The 24,779-nt window shown below is 52.9% G+C and overlaps 1 protein-coding gene across 10 annotated transcripts; it reads left to right on the top strand.

The window, feature by feature from the left end:
• Window positions 1–1,890: 1,890 nt before the first annotated feature.
• Window positions 1,891–23,855, top strand: CCDC114 (coiled-coil domain containing 114). 10 transcript variants are annotated; one of them, XM_033223866.1, is made up of 17 exons: window positions 1,891–2,697; window positions 2,817–3,238; window positions 3,893–3,932; window positions 4,313–4,405; window positions 5,924–6,023; window positions 6,184–6,373; window positions 11,957–12,079; window positions 12,406–12,519; window positions 18,355–18,422; window positions 19,490–19,677; window positions 19,806–19,940; window positions 20,496–20,578; window positions 20,724–20,892; window positions 21,965–22,128; window positions 22,208–22,305; window positions 22,639–22,717; window positions 22,789–23,855. In XM_033223866.1, the coding sequence occupies exons 4-17, from the start codon at window positions 4,336–4,338 to the stop codon at window positions 23,329–23,331; spliced, it is 2,124 nt and encodes a 707-aa protein (XP_033079757.1). In that variant the 5' UTR covers window positions 1,891–2,697; window positions 2,817–3,238; window positions 3,893–3,932; window positions 4,313–4,335; the 3' UTR covers window positions 23,332–23,855. The 10 variants fall into 10 exon arrangements, with proteins under 10 accessions (XP_033079757.1, XP_033079753.1, XP_033079751.1 ...); XM_033223862.1 differs by lacking the exon at window positions 2,817–3,238; XM_033223860.1 differs by lacking the exon at window positions 2,817–3,238 and having other exon boundaries at window positions 3,893–3,950.
• The last annotated feature ends 924 nt before the right edge of the window (window positions 23,856–24,779 follow it).

Raw genomic sequence — 24,779 nt, 5'->3', positions numbered from 1 at the left:
TGGAAGGTGGGGAGGAGACAGAAGTTAAGAATCCCAGCGCCATCATTTCCTGGCTCAGTGACTTTGAGCCAATTATTTCACCCACCTGGGCTCCAGTATCTTAGTCTATGTCAAAAGTATAATAATACTGACAAAATACTAATACTGATAATAATAATTCTGATAGTTATGCTGAATGAATAAGGTAATACTGGTACACTCACACACCTAAGCTGTTCCTTCCTTCATCAAACATGTATTGAACATGTACTCTGATCTAGGAGTTAATAATGAAAACAGACACGACCCCTGCTGGTATTACGGAGCTTGTCTTCTAGTAGAGGAAGATAGACAAGAGAAAACATCAATGATGAAGATAAATCTCAGATAGGGGTAACTGCCTTGAAAAACAAATACAATAGGCTGGACGCGGTGGCTCATGCCTTTAATCTCAGCACTTTGGGAGGCCAAGGCTGGAGGATCACCTGAGGTCGGGAGTTCAAGACCAGCCTGGCCAACATGGTGAAACCCTGTCTCTACTAAAAATACAAAAACTAGCTGGGCGTGGTGGCGGGCGCCTGTAATCCCAGCTACTCGGGAGGCTGAGACAGGAGAATTGCTTGAACCTGGGAGGCGGAGTTTGCAGTGAGCTGAAATCATGCTACTGCACTCCAGCCTGGGTGACAGAGCAAGACTCCATCTCAAAAAAAGAAAGAAAAAGAAATAAAATAATAAATCAAACAGAGTGATAGAGATAATGATGGAGTAGAGGGGAGACTACTTGAAACAGGAGAATCAGGGAAGGCATCTTGGAGGAGGTAAAATTTGAGCTGAAGATAGGAGTCATTTGAACGCTGGGGTCGGGGAGTGGTGCGGGGGAGTGGCGGGAAGAGGAAGTGCAAAAGCTCTTAAAGCTTTTGAGAACAAGCTCAGGTTGTTTAGGGAGCAGACAGAAGGGCCAGTGTGGCTGGCACATAGGGAGACAGAGGGAGTGGTAAGAAGGGAAATCAAAGGGTGCCCTTGAAGACTAGGGGAGGGGCTTGGATTTCATTCTAAGTGCAGTGGGAAGCCATTAGGTTTTAACAGAGTGTAGTACCAAAGATTTTTTTTTTTTTTTTAATGAAGTCTCGCTCTGTCATCTAGGCTGGAGTACAGTGGCATGATCTCAGCTCACTGGAACCTCCACCTCCCGGGTTCAAGCAATTCTCCTGCCTCAGCCTCCTGAGTAGCTGGGATTGCAGGTGCCTGCCACCATGCCTGGCCAATTTTTGTATTTTTAGTAGAGACGGGGTTTCTCCAGGTTGGCCAGGCTGGCCTCGAACTCCTGACCTCATGATCTGCCCGCCTTGGCCTCCCAACGTGATGGGATTACAAATGTGAGCCACCGTGCCCAGCCCCAAAGGTTTAATGTTAATTATTATTACTCATTTTAGGGATATTAAATTAGGATCGGGGGTGATGATTACTATGTACACGAGTCTCTTGGAAGGGGACCAGGTGTCCAAGACTCTTGATAAATTGAGAGCAGGGGAATTCAAATCCTGGATTCAGGGAAAGGAACTGGATGATGGGATGTTTGGGTATCTGATGGGCCAGAGCTGGGTTTGGGATAGCTGTTGGTGATTTGAGGGATGGACAGTTCAGTGCCTGGCTGGGTACCCCGAGACCTGGAAGCTGGGATACCAGTATAGTACAGACTGTGTAGAGCCACACTGGTTGGACTCAAAATCCAAGCTGTTTTACTAATTGGCTGTGTAATTTTTGGCAAGTTACTAATAACTTCTCTATGCCTCAGTTTCTTCATCTGAAAAATAGATAATAGTAAATACATTATAGGGCAGTTCTTAGGGTAGTGCTAGCCATATCAGGCATTGGGGCTCTGAGTGGAGTCAGTACTGGGGGACCCTGATTCAGGGTCTCTAGGAGTTGGGGAAGGGGCAAATTCTTGGGTCCACTGGGTCTCAAGGCTAAAGTTGGGAATCAAAAATGAGGGTCCCTGGGGGAGAATAAATAGTTTCAAACTTAAGTGCCCGAGAGGGACAGAAACTGGGGTCTGCACTCAGATCCCTAAGGAAGTTGCAAAGTCTGGGTCACTGAAGGAAAAATTAGGGGCTGGGGAGACATGTGTTCCTTTTGGGGTGCAGGAAAACAGGGCTCCATCTTCTTGAGAGGACTAGGGGGAGCTAGGGGCTAGGAAGATGAAAACTTGAGCCGGGGAGGTGAAAAATACGAGTCTAGGGCTCAGAATCAAGTTCTCTGAGTGGAATCGGCGCCAGGCTTGGGTATCATGGGGATATTAGGGGGGTCCCCACACTACGGCTATGTAGAAGGGCAAGAATCAGGGGATCTGAAGGTGGCGGCGGGATCTCCCCATCCTGGGCCTCCAAGATTTTGAGCTGAGCTGAGCGTATGCAGGCCGCTTCCTCCCACAGGAAACCGCAGGCGTCAGGCACACCCAGCCTGTAGGGAGAGGCGCCCACTGCCCGCCCGCCAGGGGAGGCCCACGTGGGCAGCAGCCGCCGCGGAGGGGGCGTGCCTTACAGAGTGAGTGGGTGTAACCAGAAGGGGGCGTGGCCGGAGAGCGGGGGCGGTACGGAGTGCCCGAGGCCCCGCCCGCTTCCGCCTTCCAGCGCGCGGACGTGGTAGGCGGCCAAGAGTTTTTGGCGGCTTCCCGGGAAGCCGTTGGTCGCGCTTGCGTAGTGAACCGCTGAGGCTGTGGTGAGCGCTCCTTCTCCCAGCAACTGGCGGCTTCGGCACCGCCTTCCTTCCTGTGAATCCTTAATTTAACGTGGTCATAGCCAGCTTAAGACACGCACCTCTTCGGCTCCGTCTTGTAGGACCTCGGCCTGGCCTGGAGGGCTTCCATACAGGTCCCCGCAGGCTCTTTCAGCTCCTGCCGCTTCCAGGCCCGCAGTACTACCGAGACCTCAGCCTCGAGCTCCCCAGGACCGTTCCGACCTCCCGCAGGCCTTCCAGGCCTGAGCGCCTCCCGATTAGCCCGCCCTTCACCTCCCTCCCACCAGGCCCCTCGTTAGGCCTTCCAAACACGACCCTCGCAGCCCTCCCCTTACGGGGAAGCCCCTCCCCTCGCCGGCCCCGAGGTCCCGCCCTTTACGGGTGCCCGTGCCCCTCGCCTAGTCAGCTCAGAAGCCCCGCGCTTTACAAGTGTCCGTGCCCCTCCCCTCGCCAGCTCCGAAGCCCAGCCCTGTACAGTGTTCGTGCCCCTTCCCTCGCCGTCTTCGAAGCCCGTCCTGTACAGGTGGCCGTGCCCTTCCCCTCGCAGGCTCTGAAGCCCCGCCCCTCGAAGTTCCTCCCACTCTCTTCACAGGTCTCAGTCCCGCCCATCACAGCTCCCTACGGCACGCCCCTCTCAGGCCTCACAGCCCTGCACCGCGCAGGGCTCCGCAGCCCGGGTCCACAGGCCCTCCCGGCTCCGCCCCTCGCAAGACCTCCCCGCCCATCAATTTTGTTTGTTTGTTTGTTTTTTGAGACGGAGTCTCGCTCTGTCGCCCAGGCTGGAGTGCAGTGGCGCGATCTCGGCTCACTGCAACCTCCGCCTCCCGGGTTCAAGCGATTCTCCTGCCTCAGTCTCCCGAGTAGCTAGCTGGGACTACAGGCACGAGCCGCCACGTCCGGCTAATTTTTTGTACTTTTAGTAGAGACGGGTTTCACCATGTTGGCCAGGCTGGTCTCGAACTCCTGACCTCAAGTGATGCACCCGCCTCGGCCTCCCAAAGTGCTGGGATTACAGACGTGAGCCACCGCGCCTGGCCTCGCCCATCAGTTCTAAGTCCGTGGGAACCCTGCAGGTCTACGCCTAGCATCCTTCTCCGCCCTTCCCATAGTTTCTCCCGCGGCCTCGGTCCCTCCCTGGCCACTGTCGTCAGCCCTCATTGGTCCCTTATCTCCCCAGTAACCAGACCACAACACTGAGCTTGGAGCACCAAGAACAGGTCAGGCCCGGTCGGCAGGTAGGGCCCAGGACTCCCCCGACCCTGCCCAACCCCCCTACAGCAGGCCGGGGTTTCCCTCTCTCCTGCGACCAAACAGCCTGGCCTCGGATATCCTGAGAGCCCAGGAGACCTGTCGCCTGCCAAACCCGCTCCAGAATCAGAGCCGAGACGCAAGACCCAGAGTGTGAGAAGTGGGAGGGCGGGAGAGGTGTGGGAGAGGCCTGAAAGAGGTCCCCCTCCAACCCCTCTTGGAGGAATGAGGCCAGCGTGGTTCTAGGGTCACCCCCTTTCAATTCCCAGTCGCTCTCAGTTCATTGCCCACCCTCCTCTGGACTCTGGCTCGCCTGCTGTCTGAAGGGTCTTATATGTCCATCCTACAGGAGTCCCACCTTCTTTGGCCAGGATGCCTTTGGGACGCTTGGCAGGGAGCGCCCGCTCCGAGGAGGGAAGCGAGGCCTTTCTGGAGGGAATGGGTAATTCATTCATTGTTTATATCATTCACCCATTCTTTTCCAGCCCCCAGCTTTCCCCAGTTCCACGTCCTGTAGGGAGGGAGAGGGCGTGTCTGTCCAGGAGCGCCCTCTGGTGGGAAGAGACATGCGTCCTAAGGGAGGTGGGACGGGCACCACCGTAGGTGGGCCAAGCCTGGCCAGTGGGGCAGGCTGGAGACTTCAGGCAGCAGAAGTTTGAGTGGGGCCCAGAACTCCCCGTAGGAATTGCCAAGGGGAGAAGTAAGGAAGGGTGTTTCTGCAGAGATGATAGAATGTGGCTAGAGTAGACTTTCTCATCTTCAGTACTGATGAATCTTGGGTGGGATAATTCTTTGTTGTGGCGGCAGTCCTGTGTGTTGTAGGATGCCAAGCAGTGTCCATGGCCTCTACTCACTGGATACCAGTAGCCCCCTCCCTTCCCCACAAGTCATGGCAATGACAAATGTCTCTAGGCTGGGTGTGCTGGCTCATGCCTGTAATCCCAGCACTTTGGGAAGCTGAAGAAGGAGGATCACTTGAGCCCAGGAGTTCAAGACCAACCTGAGCAATACAGTGAGACCTCATCTCTACAAATAAATAAATAAATAAATAAAATTAGCCAGGTCTGATGGTGTACACCCGTAATCCCAGCTACCCGGGAGGCTGAGGTGGGAGGATCACTTGAGCCCGCGAGGTGGAGGCTGCAGTGAGCTGAGACTGTGTCACTGCTCTCCAGCCTGGGGGACAGAGTGAGACCCTGTCTAGAAAAAATAAGTCTCCAGACACTGCAAATGTTTTTGGAAAGCAGAATCACCCCCGATTGAAAATTACTGGGCAAAAAAAAAAAAAGAAAGAAAATTACTGGGCCTTTGGAGGTGGGGAGCGTGTGGGCAAGACTGGAGAGGTGGGTAAGGTCAGGTCATTTGGGGTCTCGGATCCCAGGCTGCGGTGCTGAGACTTTGTCCTGCAGGTACTGGGGCATCATGGGAGGCCTGTGACGGGTAGGGTCTGCTGTGGGTGGGGTAGGGCCGGCTGTGGGTGTAGAGAGACCCTCTGGGACTGTGCAGGAAGGCTGGAAATTGAGAGAAAGGTTGAGGTGATGGTCCAGGTAGGAGAGGATGAGGCCGAGCCCAGGGATGGGTTGAGAGAAGAAGGAGGCAAGAGGATGGGGCTGAGGGCTGCTGATGGTGGGGAGAAAAGGAGGGAGGGAGCAAGAGCCTTCCCAGTTCCGGGTGGTGTGCGCAGGCCCCAGAAGACCCAGAGGCCTTCCAGAAGTGCCCCTGGTGGGATGGGAGTGGGTTTTAGGGGAAAAAACCCTGAGTTCAGTTTTGGGTATGGAGGGATGAGGAAGCTCGAGGGATCCTGGAACTGAGGTGCATTCCTAGAGGGATGTTGGGGGCTGGATCTGCAGTTCAGTTGCAGTTTGTGAGACCCCAAAGAGAGCAGAATTCCTAGGTCCTGGGTTGGAAGGAGCTGGTAGCCAGGATCCCTATTGAGTCCCTTGGCCGGCCCTGTTCTCAGTGGATTGGGAGCTGAGTAGGCTGCAGCGACAATGCAAGGTGATGGAAGGGGAGAGGCGGGCCTACAGCAAGGAAGTCCACCAGCGCATCAACAAGCAACTGTGAGCTGGGCGCCTGGGCCCTGAGCTGGGGAGGAGGGGGTCAGAGGGGCTGGAAGCTAGACTCCTGGGTCTGAGAGGGGAGCGCAGGAGAAGTGCGTCCTGCCTTTAGCAATGCTGAGTTCTGCCCCCTTACTGGCCTGCTACCTCCTTGTCTGGGTAGCGAGGAGATCCGGCGCTTGGAGGAGGTACGGGGCGATCTCCAGGTGCAGATCAGCGCAGCCCAGAACCAGGTCAAGCGGCTTCGGGACAGTGAGCGGCTGGAGAACATGGACCGGCTGTTGAAGGGCCGGGCCCAGGTGCAGGCAGAGATCGAGGAGCTGCAGGAGCAGACCAGGGCCCAGGACAAGCAGGTGGGTTTGAGATGGGGTTCTGCAGATCATGCTCACGAGCAAGTGTTGTAACCTTGCCCTCCTTAGCGTCCCATGAGCCTTAGCGTCCTCATGGGAAATTGGGGTTATTGGGCCAGGCGTAGTGGCTCATGCCTGTAATCCCAGCACTTTGGGAGGCTGAGGCAGGCAGATCACTTGAGGTCAGGAGTTCGAGACCAGCCTGGCAAATGTGGTGAAACCCCGTCTCTATAAAAAATACAAAAATTAGCCAGGCATGGTGGCACATGCCTGTAATCCCAGCTACTAGGGAGGCTGAGGCAGGAGAATCGCTTAAACCCGGGGGGCAGAGGTTTCAGTGAACCAAGATTATGCCACTGCACTCCAGCCTGGGCAACAGAGCAAGACTGTCTAAAAAATAAATAAATAAATAAATAAATAAGGGCTATTGAAAGCATCCATCTGGTAGAGTTGTGTTCAGTGGAAATATAGATGTTTGCTGCTTTAGCACAGTCCCAGGCATTCGAAAACAGGACTGGTGAGGTTAAGCAGGAAAGATTCGTATGGTAGAGTTCCCAAAACCTGCATTAGAGTTCTGGCCCTGCCATCGGAGCTCTGTGACCACGGGCAGGCAGGTTTTCATCTCTCTGGGGCCTAGTTTCTTCATCTGCAGACGAGGATGGTGGTAATGCCGCAGTCTAGACAGGTTGCGAATCCCATCTGTTTCAGGACCTTGCTCTTTGACCTTGCGAACAATGTGGTTTTTCTAGGCCAGTGATCTGTCAAGTTTTTATGACCATGACTCATGAGGTGGAGTTCATACACACCAAGTTGCATACAGATGTAAACGCACACACCTATATTAATATATCTGAAACAGAAGTTTCAGCAAATTATATATATATATATATTATGTGGGATATATTCTGCTAAATTCTGGTCTACCCTTCATTTAAAAAACCAATTTGTCAGTTGGGCACAGTGGTACATGTCTTGAGGCTGAGGGGGCAGGACTGCTTGAGCCCAGGAGTTTGAGGCTTCAATGAGTTATGATTGCCCCACTGCACTCCAGCCTGGGCAACAACCCACTTTCTTTTTCTTTTTCTTTTTCTTTTTTTTTTAAGATGGAGTCCCGCTCTGTCACCCAAGCTGGAGTGCAGTGGCTGGATCTCAGCTCACTGCAAGCTCCGCCTCCTGGGTTCCCGCCATTCTCCTGCCTCAGCCTCCCGAGTAGCTGAGACTACAGGCGCCCACCACCTCGCCCGGCTAGTTTTTTGTATTTTTTAGTAGAGATGGGGTTTCACCATGTTAGCCAGGATGGTCTCGATCTCCTGACCTTGTGATCCGCCCGCCTCGGCCTCCCAAAGTGCTGGGATTACAGGCTTGAGCCACTGCGCCCGACCTCTTTTCCTTTTACTTTTATTTTCTTTTATTTTTTTTTGAGACAAAGTCTTGCTCTGTCACCCAGGCTGGAGTGCAGTGGCAGGATCTTGGCTCACTGCAACCTCCGCCTCCCAGGTCAAGCGATCCTCCTGCCTCAGCCTCCTGAGTAGCTGGGACTACAGGCACATGCCACCAAGCCCAGCTAATTTTTGTATTTTTGGTAGAGACGGGGTTTCGCCATGTTGGCCAGGCTGGTTTCAAATTCGTGGCCTTAGGTGACCCACTCACCTTGGCCTCCAAAAGTGCTGGGATTATAAGTGCGAGCCATAGTGCCTGGCCCACACCCCCTTTCAAAAACAAAAAATAGTGATGCGGCCACAGGTAAGGCATCCGCAAGTCAAGGAATCCCACCTGCAGAAATTGGCAAAGGCAAGGAATGGAAAGACAAGTTCCAGACTGGGAGAAAATATCTGCAAAGCATGCATCTGATAGAGAACTCGTGTCCAGAATATATTAAGAACTTGCCCAAACTCCATTAAAAAGACGGACCATACCAAGTGTTGGTAAGGATGGGGAGGAAGTAGAACTCTCATACTCTGCTGGTGGGAATGTGGAATGGCACACTACTCTTGGTACACAGTTTGGCAGTTTTTTTTTTTTTTTAGATGAAGTCTCACTCTGTCACTCAGGCTGGAGTGCAATGGCACAGTGTCAACTCAATACAACCTCTGTCTCCTGGGTTCAAACATTCTCCTGTCTCAGCCTCCTGAGTAGCTGGGATTACAGGTGTGTGCCACCACTTCCAGCTAATTTTTATATTTTTATTTTTATTTTTTCATTTCATTTTGTTTTGTTTTGAGACTAAGTCTCACTCTGTCGCCCAGGCTGGAGTGCAGTGGCAAGGTCTTGGCTCACTGCAAGCTCTGCCTCTCGGGTTCAGGCCATTCTCCTGTCTTAGCCTCCCGAGTAGCTGGTATTACAGGTGTGTGCCACCACTCTGAGCTAATTTTTATATTTATATTTATATCTTTATTTTATTTATTTATTTTTGTTTGAGATTGAGTCTCGCTCTGTCGCCCAGGCTGGAGTGCAGTGGCGAGGTCTTGGCTCACTGCAAGCTCTGCCTCCTGGGTTCAGGCCATTCTCCTGCCTCAGCCTCCCGAGTAGCTGGGACTACAGGGGCCCGCCACAACGCCCGGCTATTTTTTTTTGTATTTTTAGTAGAGACGGGGTTTCACCATGTTAGCTAGGAAGGTCTCGATCTCCTGACCTCGCGATCTGCCCACCTTGGCCTCCCAAAGTGCTGGGATTACAGGAGTGAGCCACTGCGCCCGGCTTTATATTTTTAGTAGAGAGCTGGGGGGTTTCACCATGTTGGCCAGGCTGATCTTGAACTCCTGACCTCAAGTGATCCACCCGCCTCGGCCTTCCAAAGTGCTGGGATTACAGACGTGGGCCACCATGCCTGGCCCAGTTTGGCAGTTGCCAAAAAACAAAATGTATACTTGACAATATGATTCAGACATTCTACTCCTAGATGTTTACCCAAGAGGAAAGAAAGCCCATGTCCATATAACGAATTGTACGTGAATATTCGTAATAACCCAACTTGATATGTAAAATCGAAAACTGAAACAACCCAAATGTCCATCGGTGGGCGAGTGGACGAGCAAATCGTGGTCTATACATGCAACGGAATGTGACTCATGAATAAAAGGAGCCGGCTATTGATACACACAACATGGGTGGATCTCAAAATAACTATTCTGAGTGAAAGAAACCAGAGACCCCTTTGGTCCCCAAAAGAGTCCGTACTATACAATTCCATTAATATAAAATTCTAGGCCGGGCACGGTGGCTCACGCCTGTAATCCCAGCACTTTGGGAGGCCGAGGTGGGCGGATCACAAGGTCGGGAGATCGAGACCGTTCTGGCTAACACGGTGAAACCCCGTCTCTACTAAAAATACAAATATATATATATTAGCCGGGCATGGTGGCAGGTGCCTGTAGTCCTAGCTACTCGGGAGGCTGAGGCAGGAGAATGGCGTGAACCCGGGAGGCGGAGCTTGCAGTGAGCTGACATCACGCCACTACACTGCAGCCTGGGCGACAGAGTGAGACTCCGTCTCAAAAAAAAAAAAAAAAAAATTCTGGAAAATGCAAACCAATCTATAGTGACAGAAAACAGATGAGTGATTGCTGGGGGGAGACTCGACTGCAGGAAGAGAATGAGGTGAGGAACTATAAAAGAGCATGAGGAAACTTTTAGGGGTGATGGATATTTTCACTATTCTATATCAAAACATATCAAATTATACAGTTTATTTATTTATTTAGAGATGGAGTCTCGCTCTGTCACCCAGGCTGGAGTGCAGTGGCACAGTCTCAGCTCACTGCAATCTCCACCTCCCAGGTTCAAGCAATTCTTCTGCCTCAGCCTCCCGGGTAGTTGGGACTACAGGTGCCCGCCACCATGCCTGGCTGATTTCGTATTTTTAGTAGAGATGGGATTTTGCCATGTTGGCCAGGCTGGTCTCGAACTCCTGACCTCGGGTGAGCTGCCCATGTCGGCCTCCCAAAATGCTGGAATTACAGGTGTGAGCCACCGTGCCCAGCCCAAATTGTACACTAAATATGTGCAGTTTTACCGTATGTCATCTATTCTTTAATAAAGCAATTATTGAGGCAGGAGGATTGCTTGAGTCTGGCCTGGGAGGTGGAGGCTTCAGTGAGCTATGATAGTACCACTGTACTCAGCCTGGGTGACAGAGTGAGACCCTGTCTCTTAAAAAAAAAAAGAAAAAGAAGAGAATTTTGTTGGGATTCATGTACAGTTGAAAAAATGCAGAGATATCCCTTGTACACTTTGCTGCATTTTCCCCCAGTGTCAACATTTTGGGTATGTCTTTTTCTTTTATTTTTTGAGGTGGAGTCTCGCTCAGTCACCCAAGCTGGAGTGCAGTGGTGTGATCTCGTCTCTTTGCAGTCTCCACCTCCCAGGCCAGGCTCAAGTGATTGTTGTGCCTCAGCCACCCGAGTAGCTGGGATTACAGACACATGCCATTACGCCCAGTTAAGTTTTGTATTTTTAGTAGAGACGAGGTTTCACCATGTTGGCCAGACTGGTCTCGAACTCCTGACCTCAGGTGATCCACTCGCCTTGGCCTCCCAAAGTGCTGGGATTACAGGTGTGAGCCACCGTACCCGGCCAACATATGAGTTTTTACAGGACATGATTAAACCCATAACAGAGCACAAATTGAAGTGTTAAGCAATTCATTTGTCTATTTAGTCCGCATGTTATGTTGAATACCTTCTTTGTCTCAGACACGGAGAAAACATAAGACTCTCTGTCCTCATGGAACCCCCAGTTTGCTTGGAGACACACAGCACACCCCAATAAGTACAGATGAATACAGAAATGAGGACAGATTGGAAGCTGGTTTTAGGCATAAGCAGACCCAGGGATACTAATGTCATCAGGTTCATTCTCACCATCTCTCCAACTCTCATCTCCACTTCTGTCCACTGGCCTCATTCTCCCAGGATCCTCCCTGTGGTGGGGCTGTGACAGCAGAAGTCCTGGAATCCCATTCTTCCATCTCATGTGCTTCCCCCAGACTATCAGGAAACGAGTCAGAGCTGGGTCCGGTGGCTCTTGCCTATAATCCCATCACTTTGGGAGGCCAAGGCGGGTGGATCACTTGAGGTCAGGAGTTCCAGACCAGTCTAGCCAACATGGCAAAACCCCATCTCTACTAAAAATACAAAAATTAGCTGGGTGTGGTGTACGAGCCTGTAATCCCAGCTACTTAGGAGGTTGAGGCACGAGAATTGCTTGAGCCTGGGAGGTGGAGGTTGCAGTGAGCCAAGATCACGCCACTGCACACTCCAGCCTGGGCGACAGAGCAAGACTCTGTCTCAACAACAACAAGAAAAGGGAACAAGTCAGGCTGGCTCCATGGGGTCTCATTCCCATCTCTAGGCCAATCCCTGTGAGTGTCCAGACCTGGGTCATGTGGCTGATAGGGTGATACACTGTGGTTGGAAGGCCCACCAGAACCACATGGAGGGCTGGATAGTGTCAGCAGAAGGGTAGATGTTATTCTGGGGCAACAGGGACAGCAGATGTCTACCATGCTTAGTGACTCATTTTCCCTCGGCCATTCAATCTCTCCCACATTCAGGCAACCATAAATGAGTACCATCCTCTTTCTTCTAGATCCAGGAGTGGGAGACACGGATCTTTACGCACAGTAAGAATGTCAGGTCCCCGGGATTCATCCTGGATCAGAAGGTCAAGATCGGGCGAAGGATCAGGATCCTAGAAGACCAGTTGGACAGGGTGAGGGTCAGCCTCCTGGTCCCTCCACTTGAATTGTGGAGTTATGGGAAGAACGGGGCATGGTCGTTGGGTTCTGGAAATGGTGGACAGTGTGTGCACATGTGTGTCAGGACACAGGATTCTGGAGGGATGGAGGTTCCCAAGGAAAGGAGATTGATGGGTCCTTAGAGGGGAGTGGACATTGATTTCAGGAACCCAAAGAACCGATGTTTCTCAGGAAACAGGCCAGCCCCACCTCTGATAAGCGTCTCCTCCTTGGCTGAGCTTGGAGGAGGCAGGCAGGCCTGGCCTCAGACCCACTCTTCCATCCGCCTTTCTACTCCCAGGTCACTTGTCACTTTGACAACCAGCTGGTGCGGAACGCGGCCCTGCGGGAGGAGCTGGATCTGCTGCGGATCGACAGGAACCGCTATCTGAACGTGGACCGCAAGCTGAAGAAGGTCAGCGGCCCTGAAATCCAGGGGAGGAGAGAGGGACCCCTGCCCAGGTCCTCCCCACAGCTGTTTGCCCTTCCTGCTCTAGCACTCAGGCCTCAAGTATGGAATTGACTAGAGCTGTAGGCTTGCTTTAGTCCAGAAGGCATGGAGGCCTGGGAAATGTTGGAGGACACTTCCAACAAAAAAGTGGCCTCATTTATAGTTGTGGAAAGCAGAGTGCCATTCTGAATAGTATCACCCAGGGCAATCTATTGCCTGACTGTTGCAAGACCATTTATTATACATTCCACGGGGATCTTTGAAGAACCAGCCCTGTCCCCTCTCTTTTGACTTTCTTTCTTTCTCTCTCTCTCTCTTTCTCTCTCTCTCTCTTTCTCTCTCTCTCTCTCTTTCTCTCTCTCTCTGTCTTTCTCTCTCTCTCTCTTTCTCTCTTTCTTTCTTTCTCTCTTTCTCTCTTTCTTTCTCTCTTTATCTTTCTCTCGTTCTCTCTTTCTTTCTCTCTCTTTCTCTTTCTCTCTCTCTCTCTCTCTTTCTCTTTCTTTTCTTTCTTTCTCTCTTTCTCTCTTTCTCTTTCTTTCTGTCTTTCTTTCTCTCTCTCTCTCTCTCTCTCCTTTGTCTTTCTCTTTCTCCTCTCTTTTCTTTCTTTTTGATAGAGTCTTACTCTGTCACCCAGACTGGAGCACAGTGAGGTGATCTGGGCTCACTGCAGCCTGTGCCTCCCAGATTCAAGCAATTCTCCTGCACCAGCCTCCTGAGGACCTAGGACTACAGGCGTGCACCACCACGCCTAGCTAATTAAAATGATTTTTCTTTTTTTTTTTTTTTTGAGACGGAGTCTCGCTCTGTCGCGCAGGCTGGAGTGCAGTGGTGCGATCTCAGCTCACTGCAAGCTCTGCCTCCCGGGTTCACGCCATTCTCCTGCCTCAGCCTCCCGAGTAGCTGGGACTACAGGTGCCTGCCACCACGCCTGGCTAATTTTTTGTATTTTTAGTAGAGACAGGGTTTCACCGTGTTAGCCAGGATGGTCTCGATCTCCTGACCTCGTGATCTGCCTGCCTCGGCCTCCCAAAGTGCTGGGATTACAGGTGTGAGCCACCGCGCCTGGTCGATTTTTTTTTGGTAGGGACAGGGTTTCACCATGTTGCCCAGGCTGGTCTTGAACTCTGGAGCTCAGGCAGTTCTCCTGCCTCAGCCTCCCAAAGTGCTGGGATTAGAGGCGTGAGCCACTGCGTCTGGTCTTGACTTTCATTTTGAAATAATTTCAAGTTACAGAAAAGGTGTGAGAATCGTACAAATAACTCCTATATATCTTTCACTAAGTTTGATAATTTGCCACATTTATTCTCTTTCTTCCCCACTGTTACTATTTGTGTGTGTAATTATTGTTTTGCTGAAAATAACTTATTATCCTGATTGCTGAACTGTTTGACAATATGTTGTAGACATTATGCTCCTAAGTACTTCAGTGAGCATTTCCTAAGAAAAATGCCATTGACTTAGTGCTGTTATCCAAGCCAGGGACATTAGCATTGTTAGAATTCTAAACAGTCCATATTTCAAGGCACTGATTGTCCCAATGATGTCCTTTACAGTGAACTTGATTTTCCTACTCTAGGCTCCGGTCCAGAATCCCACGTTGCATTTGGTTGTTCTGGCTCTGTTCATCTGGGTCAGTCCCTTGGGCTTTTTTGTTCTCCATGACATTGACATTTTGGAAGCATCCAGGCTGGTTGTGTTGTGCAATGTCCCCTGACACGGGTTTATCTGGTCTTTTTTTTTTTTTTTTTAGATGAAGTTTCACTCTTGTCGCCCAGCCTGGAGTGCAATGGTGCGATCTTGGCTCACTGCGACCTCCACCTCCCGGGTTCAAGTGATTCTCCTGCCTCAGCCTCCTGAGTAGCTGGAATTACAGGCATGCACCACCATGCCTGGTTAATTTTGTATTTTTAGTAGAGACAGGATTTCTCCATGTTGGTCAGGCTGGTCTCGAACTCCTGACCTCAGGTGATCCGCCCGCCTCAGCCTCCCAGAGTTCTGGGATTACAGGTGTGAGTTACCGCACCAGGCCGGTTTCTCTGATCTTTCTTCATGATTAGACTTGGTGTCTGCACTTTGGGGGAATGTCATAGCAGTGATAGTGTGTCCTTCCTGTGCAGGATCTCAGGAAGCACCTGATGTCAGCTTGTCCCATGACTAGTGATGTTGTCTTTGGTCACTTGGCTAGCCAGGTTTTTGCAATGGAGAGTTTTCCCTTTCATAGTGAATATGTGGTCCGTGGGGAGATTCTCTGAGAGTGTGTAAATATCTTGTCCCCTGACACACCTTCACTCAATCATTTTGTTATGGGATCTTTAGGGCATCACTTTTCTGGCTGGAAACCTCCTCGGCCAGTGGTGCCTTTGCCCGAGTTCTTGTCCTGCGTCCAGGAAGAAGGAGGAAGGCAGACAAGTGGAGAGGAGCAAGATGAAGAGGAGCTTTATGGAGTGTTAAGACAGCTCAGAGGAGACCTGCAGGGGGCAGCTCCTCTGTAGGCAGGTGGTCTTGTCCAGTGTTCAGCTATCAGCCATGAGGAGGCCCTGGAGAGCATGGTTTCTCTCCGCAGGCAGGTTGTTCAGATGTCTCTGCAGGCCTCTGAAGCTCTCAGCAGAGAGGGTAGCTCCATGGGCGGCCATGGGCAGGCCTGGAGGAGACGCTGCAGGTTGCAGTACTGGCAACCTGGCCCCCAGCTATCAGGCCCTCCCTGGCCTAAAGGAGGGACCTTACCGGGGACCTGCCCTCTTCTGCCCAGGAATGTGTCTGCCTCCCGCTGCCATTCATGGCACTGGGCTGGACCCCAACCCCTCTCTGAGATCAGAATGGGTGCAAGAGAGGAGAGAGGCCAAGCAGCAAGAGCAGACGCCTCTGAGCCTGCAGGGATCGGGGGTGCTTTCCTGGGCCCCTGAGGGTGCAGGCTGCAGAGAACTTCAGAGATGCCTAGGTCCTGTGGTTGGGAGGGTGGCCGCAGCGGCGCTCTGGGAGCTCCCACCCTGCCAACTCGGAAGGGGCAGGACCCTCGCTTGTCCCCAGCTGCTGCCTGCTCCCTGGAGTGGGAGGCCCAGGTCTGTAGCTGCGGGTTGGGTGGCTGCAACTGCACCCAGGAGGGCAGACCCTGCCTGCTCCTGACCTCCTGCAGGAGCACAGAGAGGCTCAGATCCACAGCAGCAGTTTGGGCAGCTGTCGACCCGCCCAGGAGGGCGGGGATCCTGCCTGCTCCGTGGAGCAGAAGGCCTGGGTCTGCAACTGTGGTTCGGATGGCTGCAGCTGCATTCGGGGAGCTCCCACCCCAACTCAGAAGGGGCAGAGCTCCCACCGGCTGCATGGAGTGTGCAACCCCAGCCAGCAGCTACTGCCATCAATTTTAGCATCCATGAATGATTCTTCCCTGGACGGTTATTACTGTAATGGCTGCAAAAGGGTGATTTAAAAAAACTCTATCATTTCTCCCACATTTATAAGATGGCATTTTCCTTAAGGAAACACTTCTCAGCCAGGTGCGGTGGCTCACGCCTGTAATTCCAGCACTTTGGGAGGCTGAGGCAGGCAGATCACCTGAAGTCAGGAGTTTGAGACCAGTCTGGCTAACATGGTGAAACCCCATTTCTTTTTTTTTTTTTTTTTTTTTTTTTTTTTTTTGAGACGGAGTCTCGCGCTGTCACCCAGGCTGGAGTGCTGTGGCCGGATCTCAGCTCACTGCAAGCTCCGCCTCCCGGGTTCACGCCATTCTCCTGCCTCAGCCTCCGAGTAGCTGGGACTACAGGCGCCGCCACCTCGCCCGGCTAGTTTTTTGTAGTTCTTAGTAGAGACGGGGTTTCACTGTGTTAGTCAGGATGGTCTCGATCTCCTGACCTCGTGATCCGCCCGTCTCGGCCTCCCAAAGTGCTAGGATTACAGGCTTGAGCCACCGCGCCCGGCTGAAACCCCATTTCTATAAAAATACTATAAAAATACAAAAAAGTAGCTGGGCGTGGTGGCACGCACCTGTAATCCCAGCTACTTGGGAGGCTGAGGCAGGAGAATCACTTGACCAGGGAGCTGGAGGTTGCAGCGAGCCAAGATTGCGCCACTGCACTCCAGTTTGGGCAATAAGAGTGAAACTCCATCTCAAAAAAAAAAAAAAAAGGAAAAACTTCTGTTTCTCCTTGTCGGTGAGCATGAGTGCATTCTGACTTTATAGATGATAATCCGTAACTGCCGTTCGTTTGAATGTTCAAATTGCCCCAGATTTGGTTGGGGGTGCCCCTTCAAGCTGACTTCTGTGACCTTTGGACATACCCCATCACTTTTCGGGAGTACTTCCTCACTTTCTGGCACAGGAAGATAGCCTAGGTAATCCGGACCTTGTTCTGCCCCATCCCTGGGATTGGCCATTGTTCTGAGGAGTCCCGATTCTTTCTAGGGAAGAGTAGGTGTTGAGGCACTAAGAGACTTCGTTGCTACTTGGGTGTCATTGCTTTGAGGCCCTTTCTCTGGAGAGAGCTAGGAAGCACACATATTTTATATGTTTTAAAATTCTATTTATTTTTTGTAGAGATGGGGTCTTACTATGTTGTCCAGGCTGCTCCCAAACTCTTGGGCTCAAGTGATTCTCCTGCCTTGGTCTCACAAAGTGTTGGGATTACAGGCACGAGCCACTGTGCCTGGCTGACATATTTTACAATAGTGAGTTCACGTTGATACTTCTGATTCCATTCCAGTACCACCAGGTTTTTCCTGAGCATTCCTCATTTCATCTTTCTTTTTTGAGACAGAGTCTTGCTCTTGTTGCCCAGGCTAGAGTGCAATGGCACGATCTTGGCTCACTGTAACCTCCGCCTACTGAGTTCAAGCGATTGTCCTGCCTCAGCCTCCCGAGTAGCTGGGATTACAGGCATGCGCCACCACGCCTGGTTAATTTTGTATTTTTTTTTGTTTGTTTGTTTGTTTGTTTGTTTTTTTTGAGACGGAGTCTCGCTCTGTCGCCCAGGCTGGAGTGCAGTGGCCGGATCTCAGCTCACTGCAAGCTCCGCCTCCCGGGTTTACGCCATTCTCCTGCCTCAGCCTCCCGAGTAGCTGGGACTATAGGCGCCCGCCACCGCGCCCGGCTAGTTTTTTGTATTTTTTAGTAGAGATGGGGTTTCACTGTGTTAGCCAGGATGGTCTCGATCTCCTGACCTCGTGATCCGCCCGTCTCGGCCTCCCACAGTGCTGGGATTACAGGCTTGAGCCACCGCGCCCAGCCTAATTTTGTATTTTTAATAGAGATGGAGTTGCTCTATGTTGGCCAGGCTGGTCTCGAACTCCTGACCTCAGGTGATCTGCCCGCCTCGTCCTCCCGAAGTGCTGGGATTATGGGCGTGAGCCACCGCGCCTGGCCCTGTTAGTATTTTTAAATACAGTTAAGTTCACTTGCTTCCATTTGCATTCAGTTTTAGTTTTCTCTCCTCTCTTTATTGATTTAATTTCCTTTATGAATATGTAAAACATTAACAAGGTTCTCAAATCAAAACTATTCTAAAAGGTCTTCTAGAGAAATGTCATTTGCTCTCCATCTCCCCCACCTCATTTCCACCCAGACCCCGTCGGTTACTAAATATTTTGTTAGTTTGTGGTTATCTACAGAAAGAGCCTTTTGATCCAGCTTATCAGTTTGTCTCATACCTCTTTAAAATCCCTTTCATGGGCAGTCACTAATGAGGAGGGTCCACATTTGGAAGGTTCAAGAGCTTTACTCCTTATTGGAGAAGCATGGGGCCAAAAGGAAAGACTTTGAGCAATGAGGTTGTAAGAAGTGGCACTGATTTTTTTCTCCTCCCCCCACAGGAGATCCACCGCCTGCGGCACCTGGTCAGCACCCTTATCCTCTCCTCCACCGCTGCCTATGCTGTCAGGTAGGGACTGCGGGTATCCCGGGGTTGTGGGACCCAGATGACTCAGGACATACCTTTCCATAAGGCAGTGGTGGGAAGGTTCAGGGCTCATGAAACAGATGTCAGAAGCTATTTTTTCCCCCATAATATCCCCCTTTTCTCTCTCTCCCCCACCAATTCCCCACCTCCACTCTCAAGGTCCTGTTCTTTTTTTTTTTTTTTTGAGACAGAGTCTGGCTCTGTCACCCAGGCTATAGTGCAGTGGTATGATCTCGGCTCACTGCAACCTCCACCTCCCGGGTTCAAGCTATTCTCCTGCCTCAGCCTCCCGAGTAGCTTGGATTACAGGTGCTCAGCACTACGCCTGGCTGATTTTTCAGCCAAGATGGTTTCACCATCTTGACCAGGCGGGTCTTGAACTCCTGAGCTCATGATCTACCCGCCTCTGCCTCCATAAGGCAGAGTTTACATAGAGAGAGACAGTACACTCTGAAGGATGAGGAGAGCAGGCTGCTGAAAGAACGTGAGCCAGCAGCACACCGAGAGTTTTGTGTTGGGTTTTTAATATGATGTCGGATTCTTTTGAAGTTCTTCCGTCTTTTTTTTTTTTTTGAGACAGTTTTACTCTTGCCACCCAGGCTGGAGTGCAGTGGTCCAATCTCGGCTCACTGCAATCTTCACCTCCCAGGTTCAAGCAATTCTCTTGCCTCAGCCTCCTGAGTAGTTGGGATTACAGGCATGCACCACCAGGTCTGGCTAATTTTTATATTTTTAGTAGACATGGGGTTTCACCATGTTGGCCAGGCTGGTCTCAAACTCCTGACCACAGGTGATCCTCCTGCCTCCCAGAGTGCTGGGATTATAGACTGAGTCACCGTGCCCAGCCAGTTCTCTGCTTTTTGTGACCACAGGATAACTGCAACCTGATTCAGCCCCATTCCTGTGACCCCAGGCTGGCCCTGCTCATCTGGGACACCAGCTGACTCCACGCCACCCCCACAACCTCTGGCTGACCCTGCCCATCCCCAGGACCCCAGGCCGACCCCAGCCCAGCTTCTAGTCATCCTGACCCCGGCTGACCCCCCCAGGGAGGAGGCGAAGGCCAAGATGGGCTTGCTGCGGGAGCGCGCGGAGAAGGAGGAGGCCCAGAGTGAGACGGAGGCGCAGGTCCTGCAGCGGCAGATATCACACCTGGAGCAGCTGCACCGCTTCCTCAAGCTCAAAAACAATGACCGGCAGCCGGATCCCGATGTCCTGGAGAAGCGTGAAAAGCAGGGTGAGGCAAGGGCTGCCGCCTTTGCATCTCGAGGGCCTGGCCGCCCCTGGGATACCTGCAGCGCACCCAGGAGGTCTCTGTGCTGGAGGCCACCCAGGAGGCCGACCTGCTGTTCTCTCTTCCCCCAGCCCGGGAGGTGGCCGAGGGCGTCCGGAAGACCTCCCAGGAGAGGCTGGTGCTTCGCTACGAGGACGCCCTGAATAAGCTGTCCCAGCTGATGGGGGAGAGCGACCCCGACCTGTTGGTGCAGAAGTATCTGGAGAGTGAGTGGGGCCCTGGGTGGAGGGAGGAGGCCCAGGGGCCCCGGCACCCCTGAGTCCAGTGCAGGCTGGCTTCAGCTCTGGCTCTGGGGACTCCTCCACCTGCACTGGAGGAACAAGGTGTCAGGCCTGGGACCCACCACCCACGTCCACTGGTGTCTTACTGTGGCCCTGTCTCTGCGCCTCCCCATCCCCTCCTCACTCCTGGGCCTGGAGTCACTCTCCACATCCTTCCCTCAACCCCGTCCCTCTCTGTTTCTCTCCTTACCCATATCTACCGTTCTCCCTGCCTGCGTCTCCCCATCTCCCTTGCTATTACCGAGTCTCTCTGGCTTTCCCTCCCTGCCTTGCTGTGTATTTCTGTGTCCCCTCTGTCGCATCTTCCCACGCCTCTTGGTCTCTGTGATTCCTCTCTGTTCATCTCTCTGCCTTGGTCTCTGTGTGGCCTTCCTCATCCTCACTTTCTCTGGCCTTCTGTGTGCCTGTCTGTCTCTGTTCTCTCTGTATCTGTGTCTCTGTCTCCCTCTCTCTGGGACCTGCCTTGCCCAACTTTCCCAGTCGAGGAGCGCAACTTTGCTGAGTTCAACTTCATCAATGAGCAGAACTTGGAGCTGGAGCATGTGCAGGAAGAGATCAAGGAGGTGAGTGAGGCCTGCTCTCTCCATCTCCTCCTCTTCTCCCTGCTCCCTCCCCTCCCTCAGCCCCCTCCTGCCTCTTCTTCCCAGCTCCACACCCCCCAACTCCCGAGGCTGCCATCTGGCCCAGCCTTCAGCCCTGTCCCCACAGATGCAGGAGGCTTTGGTGAGTGCACGTGCCAGCAAGGATGACCGGCATTTGCTGCAGGAGCAGCAGCAGAATGCATTGCAGCAGCGCATGGACAAGGTGAGCTCGGAGGCTGAGCGCCTTGAGGCCCGCTTCCAGGATGTGCGGGGACAGCTGGAGAAGCTCAAGACTGGTGAGCACCCACAGGCGCCCCTTCCAAAGCCTGGCTTCTCCACTTGGAAGGACACCATTAGCCTGTGGGGCTTGGGGGCATTGCATGGACAACCTGGTTCACTTGCTTATCGGTTGCTCCATATCTGTCCATCTTTCCAACCAGGGTCTATCCCTCCAACTGTCTCATGTCCATCTATCCATCCAGCATCTGTCCCTCCAGCTGTCCTACACCCATCCATCCATCCATCCATCCACCCATCCATCAGTGCATCCATCCATCCATCTAGGGTTGATCTCTCCAACTGTCCCATATCCATCCATCCATCCATCCATCCATCCAGAGACTATCCCTCCAACTCTCCTATATCCATCATCCATCCGGGATTTATTCCCTCATTTATTCTATATCTATCTCTCCATCCAGGGTCTATCCCTCCATCCAGGGTCTATCCCTCCATCTGTCCCATATCCATCTATCTATCCAGGGTCTATTCCTTCATCTCTCCTATATCTATCTATCCATCCAGGGTCTACCCCTCCATCTGTCCTATATCCATCCATCCATCCATCCATCCATCCATCCATCCAGGGTCTATCCCTTCAACTGTCCTGTATCCATCATTCATCCAGGATCTATTCCTTCATCTGTCCTATATCTATCTCTCCATCCAGGATCTATCCCTCCATCTGTCCCATATCCATCTATCTATCCAGGGTCTATTCCTTCATCTGTCCCATATCTATCTATCCATCCAGGGCCTACCCCTCCATCTGTCCTATATCCATCTGTCCGTCCATCCATCCATCCATCTATCCATCCATCCATCCAGGATCTATTCCTCCAACTGTCCCATGTCCATCCATCCATGCAGGCGTCGTATCTTCCCACGCCTCTTGGTCTCTGTGATTCCTCTCTGTTCATCTCTCTGCCTTGGTCTCTGTGTGGCCTTCCTCATCCTCACTTTCTCTGGCCTTCTGTGTGCCTCTCTGTCTCTGTTCTCTCTGTATCTGTGTCTCTGTCCTGAGTGGGGAGAGGGCTAGTACCCAGCTGGCGGTGCCAGATCCCTGACAGCTGGCCGTCCATGATGCAGATATCCAGCTCCTCTTCACCAAGGCCCATTGCGACGGCAGCATGATCGATGACCTCCTTGGGGTCAAGACCGGCATGGCAGACCGGGACATGGGCCTCTTCCTGAGCCTCATCGAGAAGCGGCTGGTGGAGCTCCTGACAGTGCAGGCCTTCCTGGATGCCCAGGTGGGAGGCGGCAGGGAGCCGGGATGGGAGGCAAGTCTCAGGGGTGGTCCAGCTGACCACAGGCTTCCACACTCTCCAGAGCCTCACCTCCCTGGCCGACGCTGCCCTCCTGGCGCTGGGCCAGAGCCTGGAGGACCTTCCGAAGAAGATGGCCCCACTTCAGCCCCCTGACAATCTGTGAGGCGCAGGGCAGGAGGGACGCAGAGGGGACGGGGCTTCCATGGGGGCAGAGGGAACACACAGGATAGAGGGTTTTGGGGGGCTTTTGGGGACTGACTGCTGGATGTGGCCTGAGGGTTTAGAATACGAGGTGTGTGCTTTGAGGCAGCCAGAAGGAGTAGGGGCTTGGCACCTTTGTGTGGGAAGACGGGGCCCCGGGTACCCCAGAAGGGGAGGGCACTCAGGGCTGGTGGGAGAATGACTGAGGTTCCTGGGGTTTCGCAGGAAGGGCCACTGGCCTTTTTGAGGGCTGAGAGTCTAGTCTTTTCCGGTTTTCCTTCCCCTCCCCAGAGAAGACCCCCCAGGTTTTGAGGCCAGTGATGACTACCCCATGAGCAGGGAGGAGCTGCTGAGCCAAGTGGAGAAGCTGGTGAGATTGGGGCCCTCAGGGGTGGGGCCAGGCCTCAGTGTGCGTCCGGGCCCAGCTCACCTTCCCTGCAGGTGGAGCTCCAGGAGCAGGCGGAGGTGCAGCGCCAGAAGGACCTGGCCGCCGCCGCCGCGAAGCTGGACGGCACCCTGAGCGCGGACCTGGCCAGCACCCAGAGGGCCGGCTCCAGTACCGTCCTGGTGCCCACCAGGCAACCCCGTGCCATCCCCGGGTCCATCTTGAGCCACAAGACTAGCAGAGACCGTGACTCTCTTGGCCGCGTCACTTTTGGCCCCCTCAAATCCAGCCCGGGGCATTTGCCCAGCCACGTCACGCACGGTGACCCCAACACTGGCCACGTGACCTTCGGCTCCACCAGTGCCTCGAGTGGGGGCCACGTGACCTTCAGACCTGTCAGCACCAGCAGCTACCTGGGCTCCACTGGATATGCGGGGTCCAGCAGGGGCGGAGAAAACACAGAGGGTGGCGTGGAGAGCGGAGGCACAGCGTCTGATTCCAGCGGAGGCCCGGGGTCCAGCAGAGGCCACATCTCCAGCACCGGCCCTGCCTCCAGCACTGGCCCCGGCTCCTCCACCAGCAAAGACTCCCAGGGCTGACACGAGGGGCACGCAGCCCCCAGCCTGCCCTGGCTCTCTGTAGGGGTCTTTTTTTGTGTCTCTACTTCCCTGTTTGCCTTGTGGGTCGCTGTCTTTTTCTCCCAGTCCCAGGCCTCTGTCTTTTTGCCCCTCTTAACTGTTTTCATCTGCCCTTCATCACCGCCTCACCTCTGTCTCCTAGTTCCTTTCTCTCTGCTCCTGACCCTGCTTTTCCCTCTGCCTCCCGATCTCCTGTTCTCTCGGCTTCCCAGTCAGTGTCCGTCCTTCTTGTCTCCATATCTGCCCCTTCCGTGTCTGCTGAGCCCTGACCCCCTGTGGATTCCCCACCTTCTGTTGCTGGCTCACGCTCCTCGTCTCCATCTCCCAGGCTCTCCATATATCCTGTGTCCTCTCTCTGTAGCTCCTCACTCCCCAAGAGCCCTCTAGTGCTGACAGGCATGGGAGAAGTCAGGGCGAAGATGCCAGGTTCAGCATGGGAAAATGGGACTGTGGAAATAAAGCCTATGTGTGGAGAGCTGGCTTCAGGCATGGCTGCTTCCTCTACCTCCGGCCTGGGGGTAATCTGTGACCCTGTCCCGATTCCCTGCCATTCATTCATTCACTTACTCACTCATTCAGCATTCTTATTTATTTATTGAGATGAAATTTCCCTGTTGTTGCCCAGGCTGGAGTGCAGTGTCACGATCTCAGCTCACTGCAACCTCTGCCTCCCAGGTTCACGCCATTCTCCTGCCTCAGCCTCCCAAGTAACTGAGATTACAGGTGCCCACCACCACGCCTGGCTATTTTTTGTATTTTTAGTAGAGATAGGGTTTCACCATGTTGGGCAGGCTGGTCTTGAACTCCTGACCTCAGGTGATCTGCCCACCTCAGCCTCCCAAAATGCTGGGATTACAGGCTTGAGCCACCACGCCGGGCCTATTCATTTTTCTGAGACCTCTCCTGGAGCCGTGTTGGTCAGGGCAGTCACAGCTGCAGATTCTCCGTGGTCCTCAGGCAGCAGAGGTTTCTCTCCTTTGTGGGCCAGCCAAGGGCTGTCCTCCATATCACCCGTGTACCCCAGGCCCATGGCATAGCCATCATCTGGAATGCTGCTAGTCCTTTGGCATGGGAAGAAGAGAGGATGGCACAGCAGGCAGTGACTTGTGAGGCTTGGACCTGATATGACACCTGTCTTCTTAGCTTACACTCAGCCAGAGTGGGTCACCTACCTGGTCACCCTGAACTTCAAGGGGCACCGGGAAGCGTAGTCTTTTCATGTGTCTGGAAGGAGAGAAAAGAAGGATTATTTATGGACAGCCCTAACTCCAGTCGCAGGGGCACAGAGAAAAAGCTGACCTTGACCTTTTCCTGCAGCAGGGGTGGGTGCAGGAGTGAGAGGGCTCAGAACACCATGATAACTCTTTCCTGTAGTTGAGTCATGCCAAATTCCCTGTCAAAATTTAATC

Source organism: Trachypithecus francoisi, unplaced genomic scaffold, assembly GCF_009764315.1.
Source record: "Trachypithecus francoisi isolate TF-2019V2 unplaced genomic scaffold, Tfra_2.0 Lachesis_group12, whole genome shotgun sequence".
In the NCBI taxonomy this organism is placed as follows: domain Eukaryota; kingdom Metazoa; phylum Chordata; class Mammalia; order Primates; family Cercopithecidae; genus Trachypithecus; species Trachypithecus francoisi.
This window is presented reverse-complemented; position numbering and strand designations above follow the sequence as displayed.